The 25140-nt window shown below is 44.3% G+C and overlaps 1 protein-coding gene across 1 annotated transcript in view; it reads right to left on the bottom strand.

The window, feature by feature from the left end:
• NEK6 (NIMA related kinase 6) overlaps nucleotides 1–25140 on the bottom strand; it is a 91288-nt gene that overhangs the window by 50171 nt on the left and 15977 nt on the right. The window contains exon 3 of the mRNA XM_088471087.1: nucleotides 7483–7623. Coding sequence (XP_088327213.1) covers nucleotides 7483–7623 — 141 coding nt within the window. The remainder of the gene's footprint in view (nucleotides 1–7482; nucleotides 7624–25140) is intronic.

The following is a 25140-nucleotide window of genomic DNA, read 5'->3' as shown; positions in this document are numbered from 1 at the left end:
CAAAACCCGCGAGACTCGGAAGGCGGGATGATGACGTTTTGCCTCGATTTCAGATCCGAGTCAGGCGGGAAAAGTCGAGCCTGATTCGGATCGGACTCGGATCGGGGGGGCTCGGGGGGGTTCGGATTTCAGAAATCCGAACCCGCTCACCCCTATTTTTAATACATTTTCATCAGGACATTTTCATAAATACACTTTCATCAGCAACGCCTTGCGACTAGGAAGCACAATGGAGACTGTGCTGATTAATTTTATATGCGACACCGCAGGCTGCAATTGAATAGCCTTGGACGCTTAATCCGAGAGCTACAAGCCATCGCGGGCAATTATTTTATATATATATATATATGTATATATATATATATATATATATCCAACATTCTAAGAAACAGCTTATCAGTCTTTTTCTGGATATGTATGTATTGTGCAGGATAATAAAAAACAATATAGTTTGCGGCAAATGGTAGATTACCGTGCTGCTGACCTGTTAAGAGAAAGTGGTCTAAAGCTGGAGAAGAGAGGCTGTGCTTTTTACATGGCTGCTGGCTGTGCACAGCAGTCAATATACAGTACGGCCAGACAAAATCCTGTCTATTTTCACCATAATGGTAAGTTTGATGATTACATTATTTTGCTATAGTTCTACCATTTATATATTTATATGCACTCTACTAGGTAATGATATTACTACTATTTAACATTTACAGACTCTGCACTGAGTAGTCAATAGACAATAACACTGAACTGTTCCGGGCCTGACTTGGGACACTGCTGGAGACCTTGGGCATGTGCCCCTATGGCTAGCAGCACCCATAGCTGTGTTCTTTATTTTGCTTTGTTAGGAATACCACCAACTTCCAAGTTGGTGGTTTTCATATTTATAAACCAAAACAAAACACCTGTTAATTCACCTATTTGACATTTCCATATGGAATAAATGAGGAAATCTGTTCCGAATTAACACCACAGAAGAATCAGCATATTTGATTATTTGACTTTTCCCAAGTTTAAATAAGGTGCAATTTATGGTTTTATGATCATTTCTAGAATTACGGATTTGTGTTTTACAATTTCTTACTAGAAAATTTTCACTGAAGGACTATAAAAAAAACCTGCATTTATCTGTAATTACCTATGCAGCCAAGTAACAAACAAGTCTGGTAAGGAGAAAGCCATTTTAGCCATGCTGCATTGAGATGAATGTGGTGTTTTCAGTGTCTCTCACTAGTCACGGAGTGGCATTAAACAGCACCATTCACTCTGTCTGCGGAACTTTGCTTTCTGTAAAACCGGCCTCACTTAATGAACCACTACGGCTCCTTTTCCCCTCACAAAGTCTACCTTATTACAAGTGGAGATGTGATCACATTTACCAGGGGTCAGCAGACCACTTTTAAACCAGATCTCAGTTTACAATCACTATCAAGAGGTGAAAACAGCCTGTAAACTCCTCATATGGGATTATCGGATGAACCAGTGAAAATTTGTAGTCCCTGCTTTGTTTGTTATCTTTAGGTTAACCAAGGAAAGTATCCATTGAACTAAAATAAATATTGTAACAATATATTATAGTGAATATTGTAACAATATATTATAGTGAATATTGTAACAATATATTATAATGAATTTAACAATTTAAAGATCTATCTTTGGTATTCACCAAAAACGCCTTCTTGCTATAGACTGAACACTGAAGCATTTCCGGGATTTTTGCATCAGGACTGCGTACAGAGGCGCTCCCCCGCATACAGAGGCGCTCCCCCGCATAACGAGGCGCTCACAATGTACCAAGGACAGGTATATTCAGTGGCGGATATTAAATGGGTGCAGGGTGTGCAGTGCACACAAGGCCTACAGCGCACAGCCTGCCCCCATTTCTTCAACACTTACCTCTCCGAAGTCCCACGTCGGTGGTAGCAGCACTGAAGAAATCACTGGTAAAATGGAGCGGCGGCCAAATTACCAGCATTTCGTGCATGCGCTGTAGGGAAATCTACGGGTAAATGGCTGCAGCGCCATTTTCCAGGTCACCTGTGCAGTAGGCTCTGGCGCTGCTGGCCGCCAGGTAGAGAGGAGGGGGCCCTGGACGGAGACTGCACAAGGTTCCCCCCCATCCTCTCTTATTACGCCCCTGGGTACATTGTGGATTAGTACTTTTGTACCAAAGGAATTGGAATAAAGTGTGTATAATGCCGCAGATTAAGCATAACGATACGTGGCGGGAGACATAGCGCGGCCACTCATATAGTAATTCTGTGTTTTGCCTTTTTACCCAGATATGAGCGTTATATGTAGGGGTGTGCACCGGCCACTATTCCTGTTTTGTGTTTTGGATCTGGATCTTTCTTCGTGTTTTGGATCTGGATTGGTTTTGCCAAAACCACCCTTCCGTGTTTTGGGTTCTGGGTTTTGGATCTGTATTTTGTTTGGAAAAAAGCATAAAAACAGCTAAAATCACATAATTTGTGGGCTTTTCTGTTCCTATGCTATTATTAATTCAATAAACATTAATTTACAATCATTTCCAGTCTATTCTGTGATTTTAGCTGTTTTACCTCACAATATTGTTTTTAGGCCAAAAGGTTGCACCGAGGTAGCTGGATGACTATGCTAAGCGACACAAGTGGGCGGCACAAACCCATGGCCCATCTAGGAGTGGCACTGCAGTGGCAGACAGGATGGCAGTTTGAAAAACTAGGCCCCAAACAGTACATAATGCAAAGAAAAAAAAAATAGGTGCAAGATGGAATTGTCCTTCCCACCCACCCTTATGTTGTATAAACAGGACATGCACACTTTAACAAACCAATCATTTCAGCGCCAGGGTCTGCCACACGACTGTGGCTGAAATGATTGGTTCGTTTGGGCCTCCACAAAACAAGATGGCAATTAATCTGTCCCTGCACAAACTGGTTCTACGGAGGCAAGATGTCTTACTCATCCTCCGATTCCTCACCCTCTTCAGTGTTGTGTACATACTCATCCTCACAGAGTATTAATTTGTCCCCGCTGGAATCCACCACCACAGGTCCCTCTGTACTTTCTGGAGGCTGGTCTCCCTGGAAGAATTGATGAACATCATCTTCTCCACATTTGTGGAAACATCCTCCTACACCTTTCGCTGACAAGGTTCCCGGCTACACTAAACACTCTTTCGGAGTACACACTGGAAGGGGGGCAACTTAGGTAAAATAGAGCCAGTTTGTACAGGGGCCTCCAAATTGCCTTTTTTTCCTGCCAGTACAGGTACAGACTGTCTGACATGCCTACTTGGATGCTGTCACCGATGTAATCTTCCGCCATTCTGTCAATGGTGACAGTATCATATGCAGTGACAGTAGACATGTCAGAAATTGTTGCCAGGTCCTTCAGTCCGGACCAGATGTCAAAACTTGGTCCTGTCTGTCCTGCATCACCGCCAGCGAGTTGCTTAGGATACCCAAGTTGTTTCCTGGCAGCCCCAGTTGCGGGAGAAAATGAAGGAGCTGTTGATGTGTCATGTTCCGCATCAGCTGACAGTGTTTTTACGAGCAGGTCTTTGCACCTCTGCAGGCTTGTGTAGGCCGGAAAGAGAGACACCACGTAAGCTTTAAACCTAGGATCGAGCACGGTGGCCAAAATGTAGTGGTCTGATTTCACCAGATTGACCACCTACGAATCCTGGCAAAGCGAATGAAGGGATTAATCCGCAAGTCCCACATACCGAGCGGTATCGCCCCTTCTTAGCTCCTGCACTTTCTCCAGCTGATTCTGCAAAAGCCTGATGAGTTGAATGACCTGCCTCAAGCTGGAAGTGTCTGAACTGACTTCAATTGTGGCAAGTTCCAAGGGCTAGAGATCCTTGCACAACACGGAAATCATTCTCAACTGTGCTTGAGTCAGGTGCATAGCCCCTCCTTTGCCTATGTCATAGGTGGATGTATAGGCTTGAATGGCCTTTTGCTGCTCCTCCATCCTCTGAAGCAAATAGAGGGTTGAGTTCCACCGCGTCACAACCTCTTGCTTCAGGTGATGGCAGGGCAGGTTCAAGAGTGTTTGCTGGCACTCCAGTCTTCGGCACGCAGTCGCTGAATGGCGAAAGTGGGCAGAAATTTTTCGGGCCACCCAAAGAGTCTCCTGCACACCCCTGTCGTTTTTCAGAAAATTCTGCACCACCATATTTATTGTGTGAGCAAAACATGGGACATGCTGGAATTTGCCCAGATGTAATGCCCGCACAATATTGGTAGCGTTGTCAGATATCACAAATCCCCAGGAGAGTTTAAGTGGGGTAAACCATTGGGCGATGATTTCCCTCAGTTTCTCTAAGAGATTGTCGGCGGTGTGCCTCTTACTGAAACCGGTGATACACAGCATAGCCTGCCTTGGAACGAGCTGCCGTTTCTGAGATGCTGCTACTGGTGACGCTGCTGTTGTTGCTGCATAAGGTGATACATCTACCCAGTGGGCTGTCACAGTCATATAGTCCTTAGTCTGCCCTGTTCCACATGTCCGTAGTTAAGTAGACATTGGTTACAACCGCATTTTTTAGGACACTGAGGACACTTTTTCTGATGTCTCTGTACATTCTCGGTATCACCTGCCTAGTGAAGTGGATTCTAGATGGGATTTGGTACCGGGGACACACTACCTCCATCAATTGTCTAAATCCCACTGCACTAATGGCGGATACCGGACGCACGTCCAACATAGCTGTCAAGGCCTCAGCTATCCGCTTTGCTTCAGGATGACTGCTGTCATACTTCATCCTCCTCGCTAAGGACTGTTGGAGGGTCAATTGCTTAGTAAAAGAAGTAGTGGTGTTCCTACTTCCTCTCTGGGATGATGAACGACTCCCAGCAGCAACAGCAGTAGGCGTAGCAATGCAGGATCCTTCCGAGGAATCCCGGATAGAAGAGTCAGTCATGCCAGTGACATGGCCTGCAGGACTACTTCCGATCCTGACTGAGGAGGAAATTGATGAGGAGGGAGCTGACGGTGTGGTTTGCAGGCGCTTGGATACAACAGGACAAAGGGATTTGGGTGTCCCTGGACTGCTTACGGTCTTAGCCAGTAACTTTCTATGAACACGCTGCAGTTGACGTATAAGGGAGGATGTTCCTAGGTGGTTAATGTCCCTACCCCTACTTATTCCACTCTACATATGGTACATGTGGCAGGACAGTTGTTGTCCGGATTTGGATAGAAATATTTCCAGACCAAAGAGGTGGAATGTTTGGTCTTCTGCCCAGCCAAGACCGTGATGGACTTTTTCATCCCACGGACAACAACTGTCTCCCCCGGTGCCTGAATTAAACAAATCACCTCATCATCAGAATCCTCCTCGTCAACTTCGTCCTCAGCACCAGTTACACCAATATTCTCATCCTGTTGTATTTCAACAGTGACATCTTCAAATTTGAATATCAGCAAGTGGACTGTGGGTGCTCCTTCCAGCACTTGCAGAGGGCAGGCAAATGGTGGAAGGAGCCACCTCTTCCCGTCCAGTGTTGAGAAGGTCAGGCATTGCAACCGTCACCACACTTGGACTCTCCATGGGGATTTGTGATCTCTTCTTGGAATTATAAAGCATAGAAAGCAGTTCTTTGCTGTGCTTTTGCCAGCTTAACGCGTTTGATTTTTGTAGCGGGAGGAGGGCTTCCATCGTCATGTGAAGCTGAACCACTAGTCATGAACATAGGGGAGGACCTTAGCCGTTCCTTGCCACTCCGTGTCGTAAATAGCATATTGGCAAGTTTACGTTTCTCCTCAGACGATTTGAATACATTTTTGAAGGTCATTTTCCTGAACTTTGCCATTTGGGATATTATATGCCCTCTACTATGACATTGGGCATCGGCCTTGGCAGACAGCATTTCATCGTCTATGTCATGACTAGTGGCAGCAGTTTCAGCATTAGGAGGAAATGGTTCTTGACCTTTCCCAATTTTATTTTTATCGGACAAATTTTTGTCCTCCATTTATGTGATATTGATGCACGTGCGGCTAAGGCGCACACAAACTCAGAAAAATATTTTTTTTATAGCGCACTTTGGGGTTACACCACCCTTCAACAGACGAGCCAGCTGGCCCTTTAGTTATGACACAGGGGCACGCTTGGCGCTACTTTGTTGATGCACATGCGGCTACAGCGCACACAAACAGAAAAATATTTTTTTTGTGCACTTGGGGGGAGCACCCCTGATGGACAGAGCACCCCCTGGACAACACTACAGCACCCCTTTAGGACTACAGCCTTTATGGGACACCGCACAACACAGCCAGGCAAGCCCCTATGGACAACAGACTGCATAACATAGCCCAGCCAGCCCGTATGGACTTTGGAGTGGACACAGCGCCTATGGACAACAGACTGCACAACACAACCCAGCCAGCCCCTATGGACTTTGGAGTGGACACAGCCCCTATGGACGACAACAGCAGCACAACTCCCACCCTCCCTCTTCACTGTCCACAGCCGGAGTGAAAAATGGCACCGACGCGGAGACCTTTTCTTGAATCCAAAACCCGGAGAATCAGACAGTGAGATGATTACGTTTTGCCTTGATTTCAGATCAGAGTCAGGCGGGAAAACTCGAACCTGGCTCGGATCGGGGGGGGGGGGCTCGGAGGGGTTGGGATTTAAGAAATCAGAACCCGCTCATCCCTAGTTAAATGTACACAGATGTACGTGACATGCCAGTCCCATTTGTCTGTGTAAAACATTGTACTTTTATTTCATTGGGTGCGGCTAAGTCGCAAAGTTTGCGTTGTGCCAAAAAGTGATATTTAGCACAGTTTGAGCTAAAATTTATGTGGGCACATCTGTAGTAATACGATGCAGTACAGCATGTACAGAATAGGACTAGGGGGTAGATTTACTAAAGCTTCTAAAATAAGCACGTGGTGGTGGTGTTACCCATAGCAACCAGATTCTGTCCATCATTTTATACAACGCAATAGAGAAATGATGGCTAGAATATGATTGGTTGTTATGGGAAACACCTCCACTTATCATTTTTAGAAATTTTAGTAAATCTAGCCCTAGGACTGTGGAGAGGAGCTTGGCGTGGGCAGATGAGCTTGCCAGTACTTCTGTACAAAATATTTAAATAAAAGATGTCTACAGATGAGTTAAAAGCAACTTGTATATATGTAGCCATTGCTAGATACGTGCAATAAAATGTAAATAAAATAATACACACATCACTCTCTATAGATAAATGTTTTCATATCATTATAGAACCTAATATATCTGTCATTAGATACTTTGCCTTTGGATGCAATATTACACCAGTAGATGACCAACTTGAAGGGGGTGTGTTCATTTTAGCACAGGAACAACAGGCTTCGCACACAGGAACAACACACACTCACATCCAATATATCTTACATTATTATAAGGTCCCAGAACTTTGAATTCTTATCACATGTCTGAATGTGAGAAAGCATGTTGGATACTAGTATATCTTATGGGATGGATGCCCCTAATTTTACTCTTACCTGGACTTTTTTCAGGGCAACTGGCTTCCTGTCCAGATGACAGCTTGCTCTGTACACTTCGCTGAATTGCCCCCGTCCTATCTTCTTATCTATTTTAAAGTCTGCCAATGTGCACCGGTAGGGGTAGGAAGTCATGTGTCTCTGTACACAGAATAAAGTGGTAAATTAAATCTGTCGGTTGAAAACCAATTTATTACATTTTATTATATCATAAGTGCATATACAAAAAGTTCTTACTTGCAATGGGGGAAAGGTGAGCATATATAATTAGCATTTATAGCAAAGCACATAGCCATAACTGAAGACGGTACACTTCCATACAAATATATGGTGACCAGCTCCAGGGGCATGCAACCGATACATCACACTGTACACTTCCCTACATATTGTAGACTTCTGTTCAATTGCCACTTGTTATCCAGCTTAGCATGCACTAAGTAACCATCATACAATATACTGGATATTCTAAATAGGCACATTATCTATATAATATATATATATATCACACAGACACACGTATACACACACATATACATTTATTCTTAACATTGTATTAGCTTTACAAAATTGCAGAAGCTAAACTTAAAAAGCAAAAAAAAAAAAATCAAGAACGTGTTTTTTTATGACCATAATGTAAATTGACAGTAATTAAAAATTACGACAACCAAAAAGTAGAAGGAAGGAAAGGGAAAGTTATGGATCTGATTCAGCATTGCACGCTGAAGCAGATTCCCGATTATCGGGAATCTGCGCTTGTGCAGGACACGTTCTGCAAATGTGATTGCATGCAGCCCCTTTTATGCCTCTGCCTGATTAACAGTCACTTAAGGGGCGGTGCAGGGCTCAGGGATGGCCGACATTCCTGGAAACGGGGGCATGCCCGCCCCGTTTTCCTGGAGAGACAAGGACAGGGGCCACAAACGCAGTTTCCTAGCCTCGATGGTTGCGATGGTGATCCCGGTCACTTTGCTGGGATCACAAATGCAGCAGGGGGCGTCACACACCTCCTGCTGCATTTACATATTAGCAAGGACGGAATTGCAAAGCTGCAGGTTTGCAATTCTGTCCTAAGCTGAATCATCCCCTCAATCATTTTAATCCACATTAATTCCCTGACTGCAGAGCTGAATATCACGCTTTTAAACCATTAAAATCATTAACGTTTTGTTCACAAATTTGACAAAGACAGTGACTTATTTGGACTGTAGCCTAAAATCAGCAGGTTCCACACATCTATGATCGGAAGATATTTGTTAGTCAGTCTAGTCCTGAGAGAGGCCCTCTGTGCAAGAACACATTGAACAGATGTGATGTGTGGGAAGATTGTACTTCATGCAGTACCTGGCAGCTGGCAAAGTGTAACCATCCAAGTTTTTGTAGCCAAGGGCGATAGCGCTAAACCCATTAATGGAGACAACAGTCACAACACACTAATATGAAAAGACACACATTTTTCTATCATTGTACATGGTTTGTGTAAAACCTCTGGGTTACAATGTTTGGAAGACCCAGGGGAAAATATGTTACACCTCTGGGGATGAATGGGCTTAGTACTGCAATATATGCCCGCCATTCCATCCTGGAATGTTTGACCATCGTCTGTCATCCTTGTCCCCATCCAATGCCTCCCTCCTTGCTCCCCTTCTTCCCACCCTAGCAGTTTTGCACCTGGTAGCTTCCTTTATCTGTTTGTTGGTGATACAGTAGATAGATTATTTCGCTATCACTGATAGCAGTTCCACCAGTATAGACTGCTAGATGCATTTTCATATTTGTGTTGTTCATCCAAATGTGATAATTTTAATATATTTGTGTTTTACTACGAGTACAGTAGTTGCAACAGAATCGGTATGATTTACCGCCGGACCCATGCCAAGCGGTTGGAATCCCGACAGCGGCATCCCGGCAGAGGAGGAAATCCCGATCGTCAAAGGTAAGTATTCTCTAACCTATTCTACCCCCTAACCCTCCGTTAGAGGTGCCTAACCCTAACCTTCCACCCCCAGTGCCCAACCCTAATCCCCCCTCTAAGTGCCTAAACCTAACCCCCCCTTCCCCGCCGCCTGAACCTAACCTCCCGGGGGGGTGCCTAACCCTAGGTCCCGCCCTGGAACCCTAAACCTAACCCTCCCCCCCCCCACAACTATCGGCACTCGGCGTCCCTTATCGACGCCTGTCTTTAGACCCTTGCCGGGATATGACAGTCGGGAATTATTTTTTTTTAGATTGGTTTTTAAGAATAGACTTTTTATTAGTAATGAACTGTTTGGTTTTGCTGAAATCCAAACACACCCAAATTGGGGTCCTGAGTCAAACAGAGTCCCGGCTCGAATCACTTTGGTGTTCCAAGTACAGCAGAGTCCAGACTCGGATCCTCGCGTCAAGTACGGAACTCGGATCTAAACACTGGATCTCTTAAGTCCCTCCCTAGTGATTTCACGAGATGTGAGGTGGTCATAATTGAATGGTTATTGATGTTAATACTACTATAGGAATAAACACAGGTCCAGGTTACACAATTTTTCTTTAAAGAAATCCAAATCCAAAACCAAAAACAGTTGAGGGTGACTTTGTCAAAACAAAAACACAACCACAAATCAAAGCACAGGGGGGTGTGGGATCTTCACACATCTCTACTTATTAAAATAGTAGTGCAGTGTAAGATATCCAGGGAGATTCTAGGGATTTCTCTCAAGACTCACTACTTCCAGCTTTCATCCTAACCTGCTGCTCACATGCTTCTTCCTGACTGTCTACCCTATCTGTGTCACCCCCGTTGTCTCCCCCCCACCCCCCTATAGAATGTAAGCTCTCATGAGCAGGGCCCTCTTCCCTCATATGCTTTTCATTCCCTCACTCATACGATCATCTACTCAAAACTCTCCACAAGGGCACTTAACACTTGGTAGCTGACGCCCTGCTGCTTTTTTGAGTGTTATGATCGCTTCAGCAATGTTTATATACCATGTTCTTATTCTGTATTGTCTTGTACTGTAAGTCGCTGTTTTAAGAGTTTGCCCATTTGTTAAAGTACTTTGTGAGGCGCTGCGGAACCCTTGTGGCGCCATATAAATAAAGGATAATAATAATAAAAAAAGATATGCAGGTATCTAATTGTTTGGAGGTCAAGGAAATACCTTAGCAATCTATGCGGTCAGTCAGACGATGGCCTGCTATATTAACTCTGAGTTAGACATGTTAATTTCAAATATTAAAGATTTTATTGCGTCACAGATGGTTGGTAATGAAGTAGATAAGTAGATAGCCGGTCTCTTTCCCTGTGTCTGTCTCGCACCCATTTCACTCTCTCAAATTCTTTTACCTTTCTCACATTTTATCCCCCCCACTGCCTATCATGGGTTCTAGTCAGTATGTTGACATTAAGAATGTAAACAACCAAAGTGTCAACACCAACATGTCAGCACTGTGAATATCAACATGTTCAGAATGTTGAAAGATGACGTCATCGTCGACATTGTGAATGTAAACAGTTGGAATGTCGACATATACACTTAAGTTTAGGGTTTAAGTTAGGTTGTAATTAGGGTTAGGCTGCAAAAAAAAAAAAAACCTGTCAACATTGTGAAAGTTGACATGTTAGCTGCCGACATTCTGATGTTGACGTATAGAATGTCAATACGTATATCAAACCAAATCCCCCGTCAGTGATTTCTTCTTTAGAGGGAGATGTACTAAACCTTGGGGAGAGAAAAAGTACCAACCCAATTAGCTGCTAACTGTCACTTTTCAAACAGCCTGTAAAGTGAGTTAGGAGCTGATTGGCTGGAACTTTATCTCTCTCCAAGGCTTAGTACATCTACCCCTTGGGTATCTTTTTAGTCTCTGTGGAAGATGTACTACGCCGTGGAGAGATAAAGTAGAGAGAGATAAAGTACCAACTATAATCAGCTCCTTACTGCCATTTTTCAAACACAGCCTGTAAAGTGACAGTTAGGAGATGATTGGTTAGTACTATGGGGTCTATTTACTAAGCAGTGTTAGGAGACAGAGTGAAAAGTGATAAGAAAGTGATAAGGTTCCAGCCAATCAGCTCCCAACTGCCATCTCACAGGCTGTGTTTGAAAAATGACAGTTGGGAGCTGACTGACTGGTACCTTATCACTTTCTTATCACTTTTCACTCTGTCTCCTAACACTGCTAAGTAAATAGACCCCTTTATCTCTCTCCAAGGTTTAGTACATCTCCCCCTATGTGCTTTCTCTGTTCAGGATGTCCTGCCTTCACCATTCTGTGTGTTCTCTTTCTCAATGATAGTGAAATGCTTTCTCTTTTAGGGGTAGATGTACTAAGCCTTGGAGAGAGCTAAAGTACCAACCAATCAGCTCCTGTGGGTACTACCTTGTAGAAGGAAGCAGATAGGCTATTTGGTCCGTCTGCTTTACCTCTTCAGAAGCAAGATATGGATGGGAGCAGTGGCGGCTCCAGAGGTAGGGTGTAGCGCAGTTCAAAATTCTAACAGAGGAGCCATCAGAAACGCTGCCAATCACCACCAGCCAGGACTCCTTTGCAGTTGGTGTGGCTCCACCATTTGAATTTTGGATTGCTGCAGTCCCACCTCTGGAGCCGCCACTGGATGGGAGACTTCTAGCATTAAGGTTACAGAAGAGTTGAGCGTACAGGGTGGGGATACCTTTTTAGAAATAATGATGTGCATTTCTCTAGGGCTTAAGGCTCATACACACTAGACGATGTGTGATGAGCGATATTGGACGCGGCGGGCTCGGCGGGGGTGCAGACATCGGTAAGTGTATACACGATGAACGATGGGGAGAGCAGGGCCATGCTGCATTCGGCAGCATGGCATCATTACCGATATCCCCAGATTGAGTTGCATGTTCAGCCGACTAGGGATATCGTTAATGACCCGTGGGAGCGTGCATCATTGATCATTCACTGCATACACACTGGATGATATGAATGTTGGAAGGAGATAAAGTACCAACCAATCAGCTCCTGGCATTCTTCAAACACAGCCTGTATGTAATGTGACAGTTAGGAGCCGATTGGTTGGTACTTGCTATCTCTCTTCACGGCTTCCTGTAGGACCTCATTCAGCTTGGTTCGCAAGTTTGCGTTCGCACACACCCGGTCGATGTTTGCACTCTGCACATGCGTACGTGTGCGAGAACCGCCGCTGGGATCGCGAATGCAGCAGACACGCAGAGACACTGAGAAATGATTGACAGGAAGTGCTGTTTGGGAGTGGAGGGGGAAGGTGGTCGAAGGAACACAGGCGTGCCTGTATATTTGAACGCCGTTACAGGGGCGTGCATAATTAAGCCCCAGCAACAGCATACGCAGTCAGAGGTCTACATGGCGACAAAGTTTTGCAGGTTGTGAGACATGTCAAGCTCAACCACAACTGTGCATATGGGTCCGATGTTACTGATGTTTACGCTGACTTGCGGATGTATGTAATGGGAAGTGGGCGGCTTTATAAGGTGGTGGGCGTCCTGGTATAGTGCTGCGATCGCATTCATTTGCATATTTTCGCAACGTGCGGGTGCGTGCGATTGCAGACTTGCGATCCAAGCTCAATGAGGCCCATAGACCCATATGTTAGGACTGCTGTAAAGAGTTTCATAATGCGCTTATAAAGTGTTGACTACTTTTCTAGCCATTTCATGCAAGCTTCCATGGGGATCCGTTCCATCCACAATAGGTGTGCTGAAAAACCCTTAGACAAATGAGAGATTACATTTTCTGTTTTATTGGAACTTCAGAAGTAGGAAGCTCTTTGGGAGATATTACAAGATATCGCCTTGATCTCCAGCTTGTGTGTAAAAGTGACCTGTGTTGCTATATACAAGTACTTTCATTTGACTATGAGCCAAAAGTTCATTATTAATGTTTTTTTTTCTTCTAGTGTTTTCTCTAGTTTGGCCATAAATTTGCATGTAAGGTCTGCTGCTGTAGACCCATGTACTGAGCGGTAGATTAGAATTGTTTAAATCTGGACATACAATATGCATCGCAGATAAGACTTCTTCACGGCAATCCCCGAAATACCGAAATGTTGTTATGATCATATGATCCAGCCTGACACTAGGGAACACGTTGAAAAGCCTTTGATAAACCATAACAAGTGAATACACAAGTAAAATAAAGTAAATACATAATTTAATTCATATAAAAATACAATTTAGACGTATTTATAGGTCAATAGTAAATGCGAGCTTACATAAATCCAAAGCCGGAATATATAGGACTTTTATAATGAGATCTGGGAATGCCTTAAACAATTTCTGCTGGAGATGGCCAGGCTTTTCTGAGTTTCATTATCACTTCCTCACATTAAGCCTGCATTGCTTTTCAGGCCCCTGAAGTGAAGTGAAAGGGTTAAATGGCTATTAAAAACTAGAGTAATCTTTGAAAAGTGGCACACACAATTATAAATATGGATAATTAGCAGCTCCAGCCAAGAATAAAATGTCACAATGTCACACAGATCTGTCACAGTCCGCTAATGAATGTAGTCACATATCTCCAGGCTTTTCCTCCTTTTCACAAGCCTGTTGCAAGTGACCAACCAGGGCAGACGCAGTGGGGATACAGATCACTCTCACTACCGCGGAAGACTTCACACTACTTGATACTAGCCCAATTGGCACTACCACCCTGCGCCACTAATAACCAGACTGTGCGCCCTGCTCTCTGCAGAAAAAATTAGCACTTGCTCTATTATTCTATTTTTATCATGCACTTTACAGTTCATAGGGGAGGGAAGTGAATATGCAGAATATTTGAATTTAAAATACAATGTAACTAACTGCATTTTAGAATCCAAATAAAATCAGAGGACAATACAACAGAATACGCCCTTATTAGTCTTACAACAAAAATTTAAGTCAGAACTGAAATAAAAATAAAACACTGACAAAAAAAAAAAAGAACTGTCCCTGTCTCACCTTTAGAGGTATATTTCCTACCCTGATCCCAGGTATTCAGCCCAAACACAACATTAACACTCCACTACGACACAACAATAGCTTAAAGATCTGCGACTGATCTTTGTAAAATAAAAGGATGCGATTTGTAGAATGACGATGACAGCATTTCAGCGAATCAAGGGTCCAGTCTGGAGACCTTATCCAGAATATAAATTAAGAAAACTATTTAGATCCGTACAGTACCTATAAACAAAGTCAAAAAGACCAAAAAAAACCACAGACATTCACAACTAGTAAAGGCTGCTGAATGTGAAACACTGAACTGGTTAAAACTGCGCAGCTTGATTCCATTTCTACCCACATGTATCTGCTACTTAATAAAGGAGAGAACCCGCTGTGCAGAACGGTGCTTGTGACGCTTGATCACTAGGGGGCTGTCTAAGATATCTTGTATTTTACCAGAGGAATGTGACACGCAGGAGAAGCATCCTAGTTCTTCAGGTTTCGTGTTCATAACAGAAAAATACAGTAGTGAGAGAATGACTATTATGAGCCAGAAAGACGTACGGCGAAGGTCTTATTCTAGGTACTGTGCTGTGGGTGATTGGTGGATCGGGGATGTTCAGAACATTCCTTTATGATCTACTTGCAATTTTGTGACTGCATCAAAATGACTAAAGCATGTACGTGGTGGAGATGAGCCAAACTTAAAGGATCTTCTTGAGATAAAAGTTTTGTAACAAAATACTAAGACGACGGAAGTATTTAGGATACCTGTAGTGAGGATGTTGATGACATTAACCGGCAGCCGGTGCTCAGAAAGCCGATGTCTATTGCTCACTCAGGTGTTTTTTGCAGAAGCGCAGATGTGAATTTACGTATATTCTGCGTTTGTCTGACATATTCTGCGTCGTACAGAACTTGACCAGATCTGCCTTTCTGTGAATTTGGGCGTCTCGGGGACGTGAACTGTGCAGCACCAATGAGACCGCATGAAAACGCCTCAACTTGTGGGTGTGTCATGCTCGTGTATCAAAAGCTCTGTGCGATTCCTGCGTACGGGGAAGGGAAGCGCATTACTGACAGATCTCTTGCACCTGTAGCATTGGGGCTGGTACAAGTGCAGATACCAATGATGACGTTGTGGCGGTTTGCATAAAAACAGACGCACGTTCCCTCGCATTAGTCCCACGGAATCTAGCATTAGCATAATACAGTAGATCTGGCCTTTGCGACTGCCAGTAACTACAGCCACTTTGTGTGCGACTTAGAATCAACCCCTGAAGGAGCTCAAGTTGCAACGTACAGTAAAAACCAACATTGGGCGGTATCCAATTAACAGCGCTAAAATATCGCTGGTAATAGATCATTGCGGGGCGATCCAATTAGCCCCAAAGTGCTGCCTGACGCCGGCACTTATCGTGGATTTTTTTCGGGACCTGAAGTGTCACGAAAAATAATTCGCGAAAAGTGCAGTTTTATCACTGCTGAAAACACATAGATCCGTGAGCTTATCATGGATCCTTTGTGTTTTCGGGAGAAATATCCTATTTCTATCATTCGAAATAAGAGGATATGGGGAAAAAAAAACATTGGTGAAAATTGTGGATTATCGGCGAAAAATCACTGTTTTTCGCCACCGGCATAATATCGGTGATAATTGGATACTTGCCCTAGCGGTAAACTAATTATTTAAAGCAGGGGGGGGGGGGGTTTAAACAAGCACTGCATTAGTAAAGAACTGGATTTACGGCCTGATTCAGCGTGAATCGCTATTCTGCTTATACTCACGCAACACAGTTGCTAATATCAGCGGTGATGTGTAAATATTTGCATTCGCATTGCGATCGCAACCTGATATAAGGACGCCCTCTTCCCCTTACTCATATCCATATACTTGGCCAACATAGCGAAACAATTGGTAACATCGGACCCATACGCACAGTTGGTGCAGGTCAGACCTCACCCAGGAATTGCTTACTTCAGCGCACGCTATGAGATCTCAGGCAGCGTCTGGTATCGCAGTGGCTAATTTATGCACGCCCCTGCAACGACGTTGAGTCTCACTTGCACGCCAGCGTTCACACGACCCCCCCCCCCCGTCACCACCCACAAACGCCACTTCCTGTTAATCATGCCACGGGTGTGCGTAGCCTCTGCTATCGCAGTCCCAATCACTGTGTGTTGTTCACGCACACGCACTAATTAATCTGCCTATTGCGTGAATATAAGTAACTGCGTTTCTTACTGAATCAGGCCCTTTGTCAATTTACTAACATGAACACACAAACATTGAAGTTACTATGAACATGTAAAATTAACAGTACAGTATAATATTGCAAATTGCAGCTATTGATCGGATCAGCCCGACATATCGTCAAAACCGCCTAATGTGTACCCACTATGTCGGGCCATGCGGACTCCCGATTGGTCATCAGTCGCATCGTCAGGTTGGCCCTACATGCGGCTCAATCTGACAATACGACTGACAACCGCATTCAGCGAAATGCGGCTGGTTCAGATATATCGAGCGGTCGGGCACCGGATCGTCTAATGTGCACCGGCCGCCTGATATGTCGGCGCCTTCACCCGTCCGGCGCAACACTGGGTACACAGATCATTTAGTGTGTACCCAGCTTAAGAAAGAAGCTGCACACATTCTATTTAATGCCCAGATGCGGCAAACGAAAAAGATTGCTTTCCACCCACGCGTTTCTCTTGTAAATGTGTGCATCAATGCAAAGTACAATAATTACAATGCATTTCTCACTAACACATTCTGTCTCGGGTAGAGGGTTAAAGGGGGGCTGTATACTTTGGCCAACCCCTGTAATACATCTACCTTTTCCCAGTGTAATAAATAAGGGTAGGGCAACCCTGAAATCTCCATTTCCATCAAGACAAGTGGCACCACTTTGTTATAAGATACACTCCGACAAACCATTGATGAGGATTGGACAGGCAGTAATACTTACCTGTGGGCTGCAGCTGCACTACAGAGTTGATGGGCCTCTCACAGGGGAAATTGCTACTAGGGGCGATTAGGTTAAGGGGCGATTTGCCAAAAAGTTGGCTCCTCCTTTAGAAATATATAGATTGATTTTTGTTACACAGATTAAACAGAAGAATTAGTTATTTACTAAGAACTACTAGAATTTACTGAGATTTTAGAGGGCCATAAACCCATGAACCTCCTACTACAAAACTATTGTTCCCTACCAACTATTAAAAAAAAAATACCTGCCCACCTTAGTAAGCTTTTTAAATATTTTAAACTGAAAGTCTTCCCTCTGGGCAGATGGCACTACTGTGGGTGCTAACCCTTTTCAGAGGGCTGTGTAAAGACCCCCCCTCCCAATGCTAAAGGAATTTAGATTTATAAAGCAGACTATTATGCCAATTTCTGTATACAAAGAAAAGAGCCACTCTGGACAATTAACCAATTTACTTTCCTCCAGTTACCCTAATTAGTGCAGCCATTAGTAAAGTGTTGCAAATTAAATATTATTCATTAAAGCACTGTTTTCCCAGAATAAGAGTCCCAAGCAAAGAGAGGTTAAGACGCACGAATTTGGAGCTTCTGCATATTACAGCAGCCTAGAAGGGAACGTGCCAATAATAATAATGTGCATATATCTATCATCCCTTTATCTGATCTATATAGAAAATCCATACAGTGTACTAGGAGTCTGTAGGTGTTAAGTATAACCCTGGCCAGTGCAGAACTCTGTGTGACAATATAAACTGCTGATACTATTAGAGAGCCCAATGACCTGAGGATGGGCTGATCATATGCAGTTATCCCCGCTATGCTGGGCTTGATGCCTGGTGATGACTGGACACCTCAGCTGATATGCTTTGGCATGCTCCAAGAGTACAGCTGCACATTTACATATGCAATGACCTAGATTAGCATTCGCTATCACAACCCATCAGACCTAATTAAAGTAATGGAGGCTTTCATACAGCCTTAAGTGGGAAGAGGGGATGAGGGGCCATAGACAGGGCCTGTGCATGTTCATGGCTTGTCAGGCTATAACAAGCATCCTTCTACTTGATTAAAACAATATATTCTACACATATAATTTCCCTTCCCCCGACGGCGGAACCTAAAGAGGCGAAAAAATACAGTCAAATGTGACTTGAAGAACTTAAACACAAGTAAAATAGGACAAAGTCTGAAGTGGTTTATGACATAAATTTAGCAGGTAGAACAGAACTCAAAACCAGAATACACCGCAAAAAAAACATCTTAAATAGACGCATTTAAGTTTTGTATCAGACTACTTCAGCTTGTAGTACATGGTACACAGGCACCGCAAACATAATATCTGTACACTCATGGGTGCTTATGGCCCACCCCTGTTATAAGGCAATAACGGGAAAGTTCTATATTAGCAAGCTTCTGAAGTTATGTTTAATAATATATTGTAGAACTTAGGGGTCTATTTATGTTCTGCAGAAAAGCACTACACCTGGAGAAGAGGGGTATTTTCGCTGGAGATAGGGCTTCTGCCTATTAAACAAGCTCCCCCAGCTGGCAGGTTACAGTTAAAAGAAAAAAATACATGTTTTGTTTTTACTTATCCATTTCAATTCTATGAAAGTGGAACTGGAAGCCCATGTCCGGGCTTCTAGTTACAAGGTGTAAGCGCGAATAGGAAGGCATATATGCAGAAGGCTCCAGATTGGCTGGCGAAGTCGTAAGTCTAGCCTAGATTGTTGGGGGGATGTCCTGGCAAACTTGTTCCTGGATCTGTGTGTCTAGTTCTCTTGAGTAAAGGAGCCAAATAGGGGGGGGGGGGAGAGAGAAGGGGAGAGAGAGAGAGCGCGAGGAGAGCGAGGAGAGAGAGAGAGGAGAGAGAGAGCACGAGGAGAGAGAGAGGAGAGAGAGAGAGCACGAGGAGAGAGAGAGGAGAGAGAGAGCGCGAGGAGAGAGAGAGAGGAGAGAGAAGGAAAGAGAGAGAGAGAGAGAGAAGGAGAGAGAGAGAAGGAGAGAGAGAGAGAGGAGAGAGAGAGAGAGAAGGAGAGAGAAGGAGAGAGAGAGAGAGAGAAGGAGAGAGAGAGAGGAGAGAGAGAGAAGGAGAGAGAGAGGAGAGAGAGAGAGAGAGAAGGAGAGAGAGAGGAGAGAGGAGAGAGAGAAGGAGAGAGAGAGGAGAGAGAGAGAAGGAGAGAGAGAGAGGAGAGAGAGAAGGAGAGAGAGAGGAGAGAGAGAGAAGGAGAGAGAGAGAGGAGAGAGAGAGAGAGAGAAGGAGAGAGAGAGAGAGAGAAGGGGAGAGAGAGAGGGGGAGAGAAAGAGAGGGCCATCTCTTCCATTGGGCTTGTTGGGCATTTCCCCGAAGCTTGTAGGGGCCCCCCTGCAGCTGCGGCCAGTTGGTATATTTGTGATATTTTTATAAGCTGGCCGTGGGTGCACTGTATTCTGATCTAGCCTCCCCCACCCCAACCCCCTGGTGATGAGTACTCACCTCAGTCCCAGTTTCACTTCATCCACCGGCTTCAGACCAGTCAGACAGAGTCTCTCTGCATGTATGGGAGGTCTGATGGGCATGCAGGAGGGTTTAATTTTATTGACCATTTACATTTTTTTCCTGTGAATGAGTGCATCGCTTTGCCCAGGGCCCACACTGCTGTTAAGACAACCCTGCCTATAACCATTGCAAGCTAGACATAGATACAACTATGATAGCAATTTCTGTCAGATCCATGTTAGCATAACATCTAATAGTAATAACTTGCATAGGAACACTGATTCCACTATCCCAAGAAAAGATGCAGGTCTACCAACCATAAGGAAACTCCTAGTGACATCAGTCTTGTCACTGTGAAGAAATCCAGACAGAAACAAAACAGACCGTTGTAATTGATGGCCAACATTTACATTATGATATTAAAAACCATGAATCTGCAGTTCTGCAATAGTTACATGGCAGGTTTTAAGGATATTCATGCTTGAGCACAGGTGACTTAATTAGCACCTCAGTCAATTTGATTTAATCATCTTGGTTCAAGCATGGACATCCTTAAAAGATGGGCTGTTATGGCGGCGTTTGGGAACCTCTGATATATGTGATATTTTATGACTGTCCTTTTGTACTAAGAGGCAATGAGGAGACATTTATGCATAAGCAACATAAACAATGCAATAAAACCAATATTCCCCAAAACGGTCTAATAAAATCTTGATCCCAATTCACCATAGAAAATATGTCCATAATTTGTACATATTAGAATGATATTCAGCATACAGTTCCTATTTCAAAACATTGTAAAAGTAAAACAAAGTTACTTACATATGCTTCATTCAAAACATATTCTCAATCAAGAGATCCCTCAAAAAAACAACTTAATGGATGCCTTTTAGGGTCCCAACCCACAGTTTGCACTACTCTGGGGTAGACATTGAAAGCAAAGGTCTGACTGGTTGATATTCATAGTGCCTTATAACATCTTTGAGCAATGTCAACAGAATTCGGTTTCCATTCATGAAGTAGTGAAAACCTCTTGATCTGTCATAGAAGGGGCTTTCCACCGCATAGATCAATTCAAAGAGCAGTGCGGCCTCTGCAAGTGCTGCAATTTTTTGCTTCCCCATACAATAGTCAGGATTTGTTTCCATTTCACCCTCAATTTAATTTCGCCATCTGGAGATGGAGTTTATGGCCTGAAACATACCTCTTTGGGAGAAGAAGAGCAGTGATGTTCACTGCTTCTGGTCCGTCATCACCCGTTGGGCCACCCCTTGTGTCCAGCGTTCACCCTGTAATTTGAGCAGATGCTGGTGCGCAAGACACTGCCTGTGCATGCTCAGGATCGCTGGTCACCAATCAAGGTATTTTACACACTGCACTGGCTGGCTGATTTGAGGGAGGAGTTTAGTTATCGGGGGATATCGCAGGAAGGGTGTATTAAGGTGCATACACATGGTACGATCTGTACCACCAACGACTTGAGAGATATCTTTCAAATATATCGTTCATAGACATTGTTTAAAGATCGTTCAAAGATCTTTCAAAGTTATCTTTCAGTGAGTCATCCTGCCACATCTCTGAATAGGCAAATAACGTCCAAGTTGGCCCGCATGCTTGGACGATGAAAGATATTTTTATTGTCCACGCGCATCGTTGGTCGATCGTTCACTGCCTAAAAATAAACTATATGAACGATGTATCGTTCAACAATATCATTATCGTTCAGGAAAATCTTCCCGTGTGTATGCAGCATAACTGATTAGTAATTGAATTAAAAATAGTTAATCACATCGCTGTGATGCGATACTTTATGCTATTTAAAATGCCCAACTAACTTTTTTCTTATTTATCAAGTCCTTTAATCTTAAACTGTATTACATCTGGAAAAAAGGGCTCTTGATCTAAAGACAGGAGGTATGTTAAAAGAAAAAAACAAACAGAATTTTCCTATACACTCCCCATCACCTGATACGTGCCCCCTCCTACCAGTGTAAGGTAAAACCTCTAACCATAATGAAATAACGACACAGAGACTTGTATTAGGGGAAAGGAAGGTCAGCTTTATTTACATTTTAAACTACTTTTTACTATTTAAGTTTTCCCAAACTAAATAAATAAATGGAGATGAAAAGGACAGACAAAGTATGGTGGCGCAGAAAGAACGGCCCCACTAAGCAATATCATCATCTGCATACTCACGCAGACCTTCTAAATAGGAGGCGAGTTGCCCGCCCATTAGCATACCCAAGGTATCCACCTCCCACCCAAATAACACAACATGAGGCCCACCTGCACCGGTGGTGCTGCTGACCCCAGTAGGGTAGAATCAGCCTAAGCCATGTGATGGAAGAGAGAGCACCTCTAGCTTCAAAGACAGATAGCGACTGTAACCTTTATTTCCCATCAACAGCGGTTCTCAGCCAAGAACCGCATCGCCGCCATACACTAATCTACCACACTTTGAATCTAACTAAATCTTCAATAAATATAAAGCAACCCTCGCTATTAAAATGCACACCATCTGTCCTGAAAAGATGAAAATCCCTGAACCTAATCAAAGGAAGTGATATGACCACACCTCCAAAACCCTGGACACTGCAACAAATCACCAAGTTGATCAGTCTTCTGGCTACATCCAGAGCCCAAGGAGAAAAACCATCTCTCCAAACCAGTTGTGGTATGATATCCGACCTCAAAATCCTACAAAAGGGCCATAGCGCCATGATCATCTCCAAATCAGCCGAAATGGAAAACCTCAAATCCAACGTCATACGGGCCATCAAGTCGTTAGCCCACCAGGACCAAGGGAAAACAAAAGGATCTAACCGATCTAAACAAATCAAAGAGAGAATCCCAGTGCATGCCTCGAACTCCCAACCATCTCACTTGCTCCAACACCGGAAATAAATTCCAACAATGTGCAAAACTGGACCAGACGGCCCAAAACAGAAAAATTTTCCACAATCCAAGGAGGACATGCAGCCTAAGTTAAAAAATGGTGGTAAAACAAAACTCCTCAAAACCAATTTACCAAAGTCTAATGTAAGTTTTATAAGCACTAGACCTCCATCCGCCCATGGCCTTTATCTGATCAAAGTCCACGGTTAACAGGCGCTCCCAACTAGAAAACACAGAGGCCATTACCAAACAACTGAACCTCAAAACCCGAAAAAATTAACCACTGGCAAAACCCGCAAAAATCGCGCAAGACGCAAATTGATAGGATACAGAGCGTCAGGAGGAACAGGGGCCATCATTCTTGATGAAAAAAATATTTGAAAAGGTCCTCCAAGTCCTTTACCCTGAAAAAATGGGACAAGCCTGCTAATATCTTTGACGCACAGACCTGGACCTGCCTGATTCATACAAGCCCCACACAAAAGCAAGAAAAAGCTATCAACTGGTCTTCACCCTGCACGCCACAAAATGTTGCCGTTCCAACCAAGTGGCCTGATAAGATCACAAGAGCTAAGGACTGATGAGCTAGCCCTTCCATGCCGGCTTAATAACCTGCCGCTCCACAAATATTAAAGGACCCCCATTAACAGGCAAGAACAATGTCAGGAGTAAGGCGGACACACCATAAAGAAAACATCCAAATAATGGGCCACTCCCACATCTGAACCATGACACACCAGTAGAAAAATGTGCTGAATTTTTCAAAATACAGGAGATCGAGCAACCCATGGGATGGCGTCCTCCAGCCGAAAGCCAACGAAAATAGGCCGGATGCTATGGCAATAATCGAAAGGCGTACTCCACACCGATCTTGGCCATGACAGCTTTGATTCCGCAAGGGAAGACCCGTCGGTTGTGCATGCTTAGCATCCAACTGCCTCCGAACCAACCCATTGGGACTGAGTCATGTCGAGCCAAATCTCCACGACTTTAGAGATGAATTTCACAACAGCCCAGCCGTGTCGCTTACAATGAATTCCTCTTCGTATATCCGCCACACATGACCCTTAGCCTTCCAATACAGGCTGTGGATCAGGCACATATTCATGTTCTAATCCGGGCGCATATGCACGTAACACGAAATTAACACACAAAACCTGCTAAGTCAGTTCGTGTAAGATTTACAAGCTCTTTCCTTTTTAGACACCGCTAATGCTTTGCCAGCTTTAGACAATAAGGCAAACACATCTACGTATCTACGTATTGACCAACACAAATTCACTCCCTGATCCGAGGACGGAGACCCCTGAGGACAGCAGTGTTAGCCCAATGCACAGCCTCATCAGGGGCCTCCAAGTGGAAAGAGCTAAGGTTACTAGACAGTCTCCTTCGGCGCCACTTCGAGGCCACCTGTTCATCAACTGATGACACAGACGACAACTCCCGGAAGCCTGAGAGCAACCCTCCTCTCCAACCCTTTCCAGAGCTGCGCTTTTTATGCCTATGCCTTCACAACCCCTCCCCAGACATGTGACTGGAGGCCACCAATGCTGAACCTGATGACCCCAACCTGGATCTACAAGACCCCATAGGAGGACGCCATGTCCACAACCCACTCCGTATCAGATGTGGACACTGACTCACCAGAACGGGCCATCTGCTCTCCATTTACAGACCCAACAGTCTCATCTCCATTCCCAGCTGGAACGCCAGTCTCTGGAACCGCAGCATCTGATGGAGAAACATAAACCAATGGAGGAACAGGACCAGTTACTGTAGACCCTGCACTGTCCCCTCAAAGCAGCTCCAGGGCCCCCATCATGAACAGCCAAAACCGCATCTGCAGTAGGGATGAGACACCCCCTGGGGCCCCAAAACATATGCCAAAATCTGCATAAATTGCACAGCAAGCAAGGCAAGCTGAGCCTCCAGCTGCTGCAAATCTACCTAGGGCACCATCTGGGATCCTGCTAACAAAGGGGCCACCGCAGTAGCCATGGCAGTCATAAAGGTAGAAATGGGCACAGGTAACGTACTGCCAATGAGGTAAAATCTGGGGGCGATATAGGCACTGTTGACGCACCCACGCTGCGGGGGGAGGAAAAGGGCTTAAGGGGCTGCAGGTGCCACAAAAAGGACCTTTGCCATCACCTGGGCATATGTCAGAGCTCCACTCTCCCTGGATCGCAATAACCTGCCCCCAGAAAGCAGGCGAGCTGGACACTCCCTAATTAACAGACCCAAACAGGGGGCAGACATAGCATGACACCGGCACTGTCTATTATACTGATCCTGCCGGAGTTCATAAGAGAGACGCAAGGTGAGCTGGGAGGTCCAGACACCCCGCAGCGGTGGTGAGAGAGTGCCAACCCCCGAGT

This window comes from Taudactylus pleione, unplaced genomic scaffold (genome assembly GCF_031769625.1).
Source record: "Taudactylus pleione unplaced genomic scaffold, aTauple2 ptg000110l, whole genome shotgun sequence".
In the NCBI taxonomy this organism is placed as follows: domain Eukaryota; kingdom Metazoa; phylum Chordata; class Amphibia; order Anura; family Myobatrachidae; genus Taudactylus; species Taudactylus pleione.
This window is presented reverse-complemented; position numbering and strand designations above follow the sequence as displayed.